This window comes from Balaenoptera acutorostrata, chromosome 2 (assembly GCF_949987535.1).
Source record: "Balaenoptera acutorostrata chromosome 2, mBalAcu1.1, whole genome shotgun sequence".
In the NCBI taxonomy this organism is placed as follows: domain Eukaryota; kingdom Metazoa; phylum Chordata; class Mammalia; order Artiodactyla; family Balaenopteridae; genus Balaenoptera; species Balaenoptera acutorostrata.
In genome coordinates, this window is record NC_080065.1 from 157050258 (window position 1) to 157060548 (window position 10291).

Below are 10291 nucleotides of genomic sequence, written 5' to 3' on the forward strand. Positions count from 1 at the left end.
GCTGCAGCCCGCCGTGCCCAGTGCCTGCGCGCCCCTCCCTCCCCGTCTACGCGGTTCCCGGCATCTTGACCCCAGGAGGGCCGTCTTGGGGTCAAAAGAACAGCCCCGTCCTTTCGGGCCGCTCCCCGCCGCCGGCCGCCCTCCGCCCGCCCGCCGGCTGGCCGCTGAGTCACCGCTTCCACAGGAGCCGGCTCCGATTTCCTGCCCCCTCGCCCTCTCTCCCGTCATTAATATTGGGGATGGTTCAGCTGGCGGCGAGGCTCCGCATAGCCCAGGGAGGCTCGCCCCCACCCGCCCCCTCCTCTCCTCTCCCTTCCCCTCCCCTCCCCTCCCTTCCCCTCCCCTCCCCTCGCTCCGCCCCCCTTGCTGCAGCTCCCCCCATCGTCTCTTTCCGGGCTTCTGGGCTGACCTGGGAGGCTCCAAGGGCGCCCCACCAACCCACCCCACCCTAGTCCCCCTGTCCTGACTTTGCCCTGGGCAGGTCCCCCTGTTGGCCCCTGCCTAGCCCAGCGCCCCTCACTCTCTCTGGCTCCTGCAGCTGGAACCCCAGGCCCTTGGGTTGCTGTTCCATCACAGACTCCCCAGCCAGTCAGACCCCGGTCCTGGAATTACTCTTGGTAGCTGGTGTGTCTGTTCCTTCCCTAACTCCTGCCTCTGTTCTGGCCTCATACCTTCTCGGGAATAACGTTCCTCAGCGGCCTCAGGCTCCACCTCCAGGCCTTTCCCCGGTGCCCACCCTCAGCTTTCTAAAGCACAAAAGGGATCAGGTCTTCCCCACCCTCTGCCCCCAGCTCAGCTCAGCACCAGTCCCTGGGTCCTCACTATCTACCCAAGAAAGGCTACACTCCTTGGGGAGAGCTTCCCTGCCCTCGTGGTCCTTGTGTCACGGACACATGGCACTGCCAGCCTCTACTCCCTGATGGCGCCTTCAGGCTTTGTGCATGCTGTACCCTCTGCCAGGACTGCCCTTCCCTTGACCATCCGCCTGGATGAGTCCTGGCTCATCCTGCCGTAGCCTCTGGCTTCACTGACTGCTCAGTCAGCGCACCCGCCCTGGAGCCCACAGCCCATCACACAGCCGTCTCTCTCCGGTCTGCTTACCTGGGTTGTCACTGTCTGTCTTCGTGCCTGCATCCCCCGCTGCATTCAATTGTGGATCCATCCATCATGCTTCTTGTACCTGCCCAAAGGGCTGCAGGGGCACCAAAGAAATAGAAATGTGGGTGCTTGCTTTCTGAGGATTGATTCTTAACCTACAGCCAGAATTAGCCACATGAGACCCAGGAATCCAAGTGCCCTGACCTCACTGAGCCTCAGTGTCCTCACCTGTAAAATGGGAAGATAACGCTGGCACTTAGTAGGCACTTACTTGTTGAACATGAATTACCTTCCTCTTTGAAGCCAGGTCCTTCACCTGTGGGAATCCTTGACCTCAGCTTAGGCTCTGGATCCTTTGGCTCAACAGGATAGCTTCCTTGGATGTCTAGACCCTGGGTGTCAATCTTCTACATTTCTGGCCACAGCTGGACACATCTGCTGAGCCCCCAGCAGAGCCTTTGCCAATGTTCCAGACCCTTGGCTGTGCTACTCCCTCTGCTGCATTGTACCCATCATATGCCAGAGCTCTTCTCCCGAGCCCCTGAGAGAGAAGTAGCCCCGCTTCTCCTTGCCACCTCTCTGGACCCCACGTCCACCTGACCTAGGAGATAGCACTTCCTTTCATTCCATAAAGAGTTGTTGAGTGTCAAACACTATGTACCAGGCAGTTTTTCCCCATTTGTGGAGATTCAACCCAGATGGATTTTTCTCATCTGCCCCCTCCTGTGTGATTACTGGTGTTTCCTCTTTGGGGTGACATAGGGCCCCAGACCCTTTCAGGGCAGAGGGTACCCTGCCTACCACTGTATCTTTGTGAAGACTGCTTTGGTTGGAAGTGACTGAAACCCAATTCAAAATGCCTTGAAGCAAAAAAGGACTTTTTTGCCTATGTAACCAGGGGGTAGTTCTAGTTTCATGGAAGACTAGATCTAGGAGCCAAATGATGTGATCTGGTTTCAGTCTTCAGGTCAAATAGAAGGAATAGGACTCCAGTTTGGAAAGAAGGAGGTTGGAGGTGGTAGAGGGGGAGAGATGATCAAATTCTACTAAATCACCAAGGTTCTGGGATGGGCTATTCACTTACTCTCTAAATATTGATGATCTGCCTTGCCTAAACTGATTGAGTCAGCATTTTCAGGGGTGAGGCCCATGCATATGTGTTTTTTTAAATCTCTGCGGGCCATAAGCAGGGTTATAGAGGTAGTCAGCAGAGGTGAGGGTCAAGCCCCAGGACAGCCTACTGTTAGCTTCTTATCCACTGGGTCTGAGTTCATGGTGGGGAACTTGTGACCATCATAGGCCCCATGGCTCCTCCCAAGGGGCTCCTGACCTCTGGAGTGTCGGGAATCTCAGCCTGAAGCCCAGATCCTCAACCCAGACGTGGATGAGCACGTGTGCCAGGCAGTGTGCTGGCCCTTGAACCTCCGAGTTCTTGCTTCATGCCCACGGTGGCTCTGTGGGCCTGGGGGAGGGGAGGTGTTTGGATGGGCAGTGCCCACTCTTCCATACCCTTTCTCCTCATGGGCCTGTCTGGCACTAGACAGCAGAGAAGCGAGCTACACGTGGCAAACACAGGTTCAAATCCTGGCTCTGCCACTTAACAAGCTCCGTGACCTTGGGAAAGCCATTTTTGCCTCTTTGAACTGTTTTCTTCTACCAGGTAGAGTCTGCCTTAGCAAGTTGAGAGGATTAAATGAGGTAATGCATGTGGAAATGTCTGGCCTATAGTTGGCAATCAGTAAATTCTGAATGATTGAGTGAATGGATGAGGAGGGAGCCCAAGGCTGGCAGGCAGGGAGCTGCAGCCCTCTGTTCACTCTTCTCAGCACATCCCCCAGAGGAGGGGCCTCTCATAGCTCATGACTGTCTCTGGGACCTTAGTAAGGGATCCAGGAGGCAGAGTCCATTTTCTTTTGGAGGAAAACCCATTCATGTGTCAACCCCACCATGTCTATCCGAGCAGAACTCTCATCCATTTAACCACAAATGCTCTGGGCACCCCTGTCTTGGGCTAAGATTTGTGCCGAGCCAGGAGAGCAACTGAGAAGCAGTCCTGACCTCTTGAAGCTCTTGGGCTGATGAAGAGGCAGGCAGATACAGAATTGCTCTGTTGGGGGGTGGCAGGAGAAGGAATGGGTGTTGAGGTGTTTCGGAAGATGGAGTATGTGAGTTCAGTAAAGCCTGGTGCTTAAATGGAGTCTTGAAGGAAGAGGAGGAAATATCCAGGGAGCTAGATGGCAGTCAGGGAAGGCTTCCCAGGGGAGGTGATTACTGAACTGAGCCTTGAAGCTTGAAAGCAGTTTTCCAGGCAGATGCTCTAGGGTGGGGAAACAGCCATGGTGTAGCCTTTATTCAGTTTGCTCTGACCGTTCCATCGAAACCAGCCAAGGGACCTGGACTCAGGTTGGATAGGCAGCTTCCAGAATTATTCATGGGGGACCCAGAGCCCAGAGACCACTCCTTCCTATCAGCCTTGCACATATGCCCGGCTTCCCTCACAATAGTCCCTCACTCCTCACCCAGCCCCTAATGTCCTCTGGGTCCTGTGTGTGTCTCCCAGGCCACCCCCCCACAACCCCGCCCACTCTGCAGCCTCCTCAAAAGATCTCTCCTCCAGAGAATGTTTTCTTACCCTGCCTGTCCCGTTCTGCGAAGTTCAACATTTTGTCTGCAGGGCCCAAGCTTGCCCTCTGCTCAAAGGTGAACGTTCCTGGAAGCTCCGGCCTGTTTTCCACTTCAAACAAAAGGCTGGAACTCGCACCTCAGTCTCCACGCACAGCCAGACCGCTGGGCTTCCAACTTGGCTGGGCATCCGTCTGTAACGAGGAGTGGGCCCGGCCTAAATTTGGAGATGTTAGCTGGAAACTCGAGTGCTGCTAATTCAGGCCTTCCAACTTTGTGTGTTTCCCACTCTTCCACACAGAGCAATTTGACTTTCTCAAGGAGGAGATTCAAAGCCTGCTTCGCACCACTCTTTGTCCAGATCCAAGGAGGGAGGCCAGACTGTCCGAACCACCTGCTCTTCAGGAATAATTTAACAAGTTCCTACTGTGTGCCAGCCTCGTTTATAAGCGTCATTCCTCGTAACATCTCTGTGACGCAGGAGTCGTTTTCCCTATTTGATCCGGGCGAGGAATCCAAAGTTTAGAGAGTGGAATTAACTAGCCTGAGGTCACATAAGGAAGTGTTAGAGTTGATTCAACTTCTGACTCTGAATCTAGCGCTCCTTGCCTAGCATAGTCTCCCAGGGAGCTCACCTGGGACCCTGAAATCTCAGAACCAGAGCTACAGCTTTGGAGTTTGGCCATGCCAAAACTCTTATTTTTAGAGGTTCCCACCAATCTTCACACCAAACATTAAGATGTACCACATCCTGGGCTTCCCTGATGGCGCAGTGGTTGAGAATCTGCCTGCCAATGCAGGGGACACGGGTTCGAGCCCTGGTCTGGGAAGATCCCACGTGCCACAGAGCAACTAGGCCCGTGAGCCACAACTACTGAGCCTGCATGTCTGGAGCTTGTGCTCTGCAACAAGAGAGGCCGCAATAGTGAGAGGCTCGCGCACCGCGATGAAGAGTGGCCCCCGCTTGCCGCAACTAGAGAAAGCCCTTGCACAGAAACGAAGACCCAACACAGCCAAAAATAAATTAAAAAAAAAAAAAAGATGTACCACATCCCACATGTAATAGAATTTATGTTTAACTATATAACAGTGGAGTTGATTGGCAGTTGAGTAGTTGACTTCGTCTCAGGTTTAGTGCACGTTAGTTGGGACTCCTTTCTGTTGCATGTGGTAGGACACAGTCTCAACTGTTTTAAAGGACATGAGATATTATTGGCCCACATAACAGTGAGGTAACTTGAGTTTCAGATGCAGCTCGGTCCAGAAGCTAAAAGATGTGAGGAGGAATCGGTTTCTGTCATTCTCTTCCTCTTGGCTCTCCTTGCTCCAAGCTGACTTTGTCGTCAGACAGAATTTCCCCTCATGGTGGTACAATGGCTGCCTTCACTTCAGCATTACATGTTTCCCAAGTGTAAATCGGCCTGTGATTTTGGGGACTACGTACACAAGGGTCTCAAGGAACGCTGATTGGATGGCTCAGGCCACATGCTGTGCTCTGCACCAGTCATGGGAAATGTTTTGATTGTTCAGGTCTAGGTCCCTTGTTCTAGTAGAGCTGAGGTGGAAGCCCCTGGTTACAGGGTGGAGAGTGGAAGAGATGGATCCCTGAGTGGTAATGGGAGGATGTTACCTAATTGGTGAGTAGGGAAGGATGCAGGGGCTAGTATGACAAATCCACTCCATAGATCCAGGGAGTGAAATTGCTGAGGCCAGAGCTTGGGTCAGGCCCTCTCTGCTCTGCTACCCCAAGCCTTGACCACCTGCCCATGCCCCCTCTACATAGCTCTGTCCCTTGCGCCTGCCCTCCCACTTCTCACCTCCTCCTTCTCTCTCTTCCTGCAGCCCGATGGCACCAGCAAAGAGTGTGTGTTCATCGAGAAGGTCCTGGAGAACAACTACACAGCCCTGATGTCGGCCAAGTACTCTGGCTGGTACGTGGGCTTCACCAAGAAGGGGCGACCACGGAAAGGCCCCAAGACCCGGGAGAACCAGCAGGACGTCCACTTCATGAAGCGCTACCCCAAGGGACAGGCAGAGCTGCAGAAGCCCTTCAAGTACACCACAGTGACCAAGCGGTCCCGGCGGATCCGCCCCACACACCCCGGCTAGGCTGGCCCCGCTGTGGCCTCGCCAGGCTTCCCCAGCCCACACTCACACTCACAGAGAACTGCAATCAGAGGAATATTTTTACATGAAAAATAAGGAAGAATTTCTATTTTTGTATATTGTGTTTAAAAGAAGACAAAAAACTGAACCAAAATTCTTGGGGGAGGGGAGCGATAAGATTTTACTGTTGACTTGAAACTCCCTATGACAAAAGACTCACACCAAGGGACTGTTGTCAACACACAGGTGCTTGTGTCTCTCTAGGAACAGACAACTCTAAACTTGTCCCCAGAGGAGGACTTGAATGAGGAAAACGACACTCTGAGAAACCAAAGTCCTTTTTCCCAAAGGTTCTGAAAGCAAAAAAAAAAAAAAAGAAAAAAAAAGAAAGAAAGACAAAAAAAAGACAAAAAAAAGCAAAAAAAACAAAAAAGAGAGAGAGAAAAACAAAGAGAAAGTAGTATCCCCTCACCCCCAACATACTCCCCCTCTTTCCTAATCCCCTGTCCCTGCCCCAAACTCCAACAAAAATCGCTCTCTGGTTTGCAGTCATTTATTTATTGTCTGCTGCAAGCTGCCCCGAGACACCGCGCAGGGAAGGTGTGCCCCTCGGAATTCTCGGCGCCTCGACTTCCGACGACAGACGGCCTCGTCCAATCATGGTGACCCTGCATTACTCACAGTTCTGGAGGATGCTGCTATCAACCTTCCATGACTCACGTGACCTAGTACACCAATGAATAAGGGAATATTTTAAAACCAGCTATATTATATATATTATATATATATAAGCTATTTATTTCACCTCTCTGTATATTGCAGTTTCATGAACCAAGTATTACTGCCTCAACAATTAAAAACAATCGACAAATTATTTAAAAAACCATGAGGCGAGTGGTGGCCGGGGGCGGGGCTCAGGTGCCCTTTGTGTTTCATTCTTCTCAGTCTGAGGTCATTGGGCTGAGAGCTGGGGCCTTGCTTATTCATTCATTCATTCATTCATTCATTCGACATGGGCACTGTTGTAGGCACTGAGAATGCAGCCTTAAACAAAGCAGATGGAAACCCTTGCCTCCAGAAAGATTAAATTCTAGTGAGTCATGATTCAGTGGTTTACTCAGTCATATGTTCACATACATGTGCTCTCACATACATTTACTCTGCACCTCCTATGTTCCAAGGCCTTTCAAGGCCCTGGGGCTTTATCAAAGAACACAAGACAAAAAAATCCCAGCCCGCAGGGGACTTCACTTATAGTAATTCTCTTGATAGCAATGATTCTTTGCTTCGTTCATTGACTTATTACTGGAATCACTTATTCAACATATATTTATTTAGCCCTTACTAAATGCCAGGCACTCTTTTAGGTATTGAAAATTCATCAAAGAACAAAACAGACAAAAAAAAAAAATCATGCTTCATGGAATTTGCAGTCTAGGGATTATTGATTGAGTCATTTGTGGAGTCGGCACCTGGGTTTTGCCAAGCACAGGCTGAACAAGGCAGTGGTGGTCCTCACTCTCCTTCTTCTGGTGGTGGAGGGGGTCAGAGGGCCCAGGTCAGGAGGGGACCTGGTGTTTTTCTCCTCAGACTCTCACGGGCTGAAGTACGAGTGTGTTTGGCATCGTGAACTTCTAGGGGCCTTTTCTCCTATGTCTTCTTTCCCAGGGCCTACCCCAGGATGTGGAGGTGGAAAGCAGATTGGGCTTGAGGTTGACTGAGGCAAAGGTGCCTCTTATAAGGGTCCTGCTGCTGTCACCTGCCTCCCTTGAAAACGCCGCTTGCCAAGAATGGCCAGAAGAGGTCCCCTGTGAGGCCCTACGGAGAAGGAAGGGGCAGGGCTGGGGGGTGGCGTGGGGGACAGTAGCACCTTCTCTGCGGAGAGCTCCTGGACAGGGACGGAGCTTGGCTTCTTCCGAGCTCCCTCTATGACCCGCCTCTGAGCTCAGGCCGAGCACAATGCTTGGTTCTGTCTTTATCCCTGGGCCCCATCCTGCGTCCTGTGTGTCTGTGGCTCACCTTCCTGCCTGTCACATCACATCTCCTGAGGGCTTTGTGAAGCCCTTTCAGGTGCACTATCTCATTGTGACCTCCTGATAACTTGCGAAGAAGGTACTATCATTATCCCCATCTTATAGATGAGGAAAAGTTTGGCTGCTTCCCCGAGGTCACGGAAAAAGCGGCGGGGCCGGTATCCAAATCCTAGACCCTCTAGGACTGCAGTAGCTGCCACTTAGCTAATGAACTTGTCACCAAGACAGTTGGAAGGGGTAGACCAAGGTTAAATCTGGTCCGAAGTTAATTTTTTTTTTTAACTGCATAGTCCACAATTAACCAAGATTTAACTGTTATTGGAATTTACAATTGTTTTATTCTCATGCATAAAATGCAAATACGATGGCTTCAAAAGTGAGTGCTTACTGGGTGTCAGACCCCCTGCTAGGTGCTTCACATCCACCGCCCAGGCATCCAGCAAACATCCCTTGTGTGGGACAGAGTTTGACAGGTGAACAGACTGGGGCTCAGAGAGATCATTGACATGCCCAAGACCTCAGGAAGCAGGTGACTGAGTTTGAGATCCTTGGTGATAATAATTGTGATTATGGTTGTCATTTATTGGGCACCTATTATGTGTCAGTTCCTTTCACCCTCTATTATTTTATTGAAACAATTACCCTATGAGATGGATATGTACTATCTTTTGCATTGGAGGTTTCAGAGAAGTGAAATGATCTGCCCAAAGCAATCCAAGCTAGAAAATCGTGGCACCAGAATTCAATCAACCAATCATTCATTCACCTGATAAATATGTATTGTTTACTCTGTGCCAGATGCTGGAGATACCGCAATGAGCTGAGCAGAGCCCTTGCCCTCATGGAGCTTACATTCCATTGGGGAAGATACAGTAAGCCAAATACATATAAAATATGTCAGGTAGCGGTAAATCATAAGGAAAAAGAAAATAGGGTGAGGGGTTAGAGGTGATGGGGCTATTATTTTAGATAGAATGGTCAGGGAAGGCCTCTGGACGGGGGACCCATGCAAACACTGAGGGGAAGAGCATTCCAGGCAGAGGGAAGAGAGAGTGCCAAGGCCTGGAGGCCTGTCAACGGAGTAAGGAGGGGCCGGTGGGGCTATTGCAGAATGGACGAGGGAGGCTGAGTTTTGGAGGGGGCCAGACTTGAACTTTTTTATTTGGAGTGAGATGGGGAGCCACGTGTGACGTGCCTTACACACAAAGGGACTGCTCTGGCTACTGCATGGAGAAGGGCGGGCAGACTCCAGCCTGGGGCTGCCTGAGGCCATGACGACCCTGCCCTCTACCTCCTGCTGCTGGCTATGCCTGCCTCTTCCCCCCAGCACATCCTCAGGCCTCCATCCTCGTCCCACAGGCTGCTGGCACCTCCCACACCCAACTCCTTGCCTTTGCTCCCTCTCAGGGGCCCTGGGGCCAGTGGTGATTTCCTCTCCTTGGCCCTCGAGAGCAGCGGTCCCCAACCTTTCTGGCACTACGGACCGGTTTCATGGAAGACAATTGTTTTCATGGACCAGTGATGGGGGGGTATGGTTTGGGGATGATTCAAGTGCATTACATTTATTGTGCACTTTATTTCTATTGTTATTACATTGTAATACATATTGAAATAATTATATACCTCACCATAATGCAGGATCAGTGGGAGCCCTGAGCTTGTTTTCCTGCAACTAGATGGGCCCATCTGGGGGTGATGGGAGACAGTGACACCCGAAGTGTGTTGCTTACATCCAGTCTACTCCGTAAGATGCAGCTTAATTGTCACTTGCCCCTCACTGATAGGGTTTTGATATGTCTGCAAGCAATTGATTTATTATGGTCTCTGTGCAGTCACACCTCTCTGCTAATGATAATGTGTATTTGCAGCCGCTCCCCAGCACTTGCATCACTGCCTCGGCTCTACCTCAGATCATCAGGCATTAGATTCTCATAGCGAGCTCGCAACCTAAATCCCTCTCAGGCGCAGTTTACACTAGGGTTCGCGCTCCTGTGAGAATCTAATGCCGCTGCTGATCTGACGGGAGGCAGAGCTCAGGCGGTAGTCTGAGCAATAGGGAGCGGCTGTAAATACAGATGAAGCTTCGCTCGCTTGCCTGCCGCTCATCTCCTGCTGTGAGGCCCAGTTCCTAACACGCCATGGATCGCTACTGGTCCGTGGCCTGGGGTTTGGAGACCCCTGATGTAGAGACTTGCTGCGTGCCCTGGAGCGAGTCACTTCACCTCTCGGGGTCTGACTTTGGAAGATGTGGACAGAGCTTTCTGGATATTTCCTGAGCTATGAGAAATATGTTAATGATAAGTGCAGTGGACTGGCAAGAAGATTTCTCAGCCAAGGATGATGTCTTAGGATGCTTGCTTAAGGGGAGAACTGAATGAGTGTTTCCACAGTCCAGCTGAGTAGAACCCCAGTAATAACAGCCATCGCTTTTG

At 51.2% G+C, this 10291-nt stretch overlaps 1 protein-coding gene across 1 annotated transcript in view; it reads left to right on the forward strand.

The window, feature by feature from the left end:
• FGF18 (fibroblast growth factor 18) overlaps nt 1-6583 on the forward strand; it is a 35135-nt gene extending 28552 nt beyond the window's left edge. The window contains exon 5 of the mRNA XM_057541048.1: nt 5563-6583. Within this exon, the coding sequence (XP_057397031.1) occupies nt 5563-5829 (267 nt within the window). The 3' untranslated portion in view covers nt 5830-6583. The remainder of the gene's footprint in view (nt 1-5562) is intronic.
• The last annotated feature ends 3708 nt before the right edge of the window (nt 6584-10291 follow it).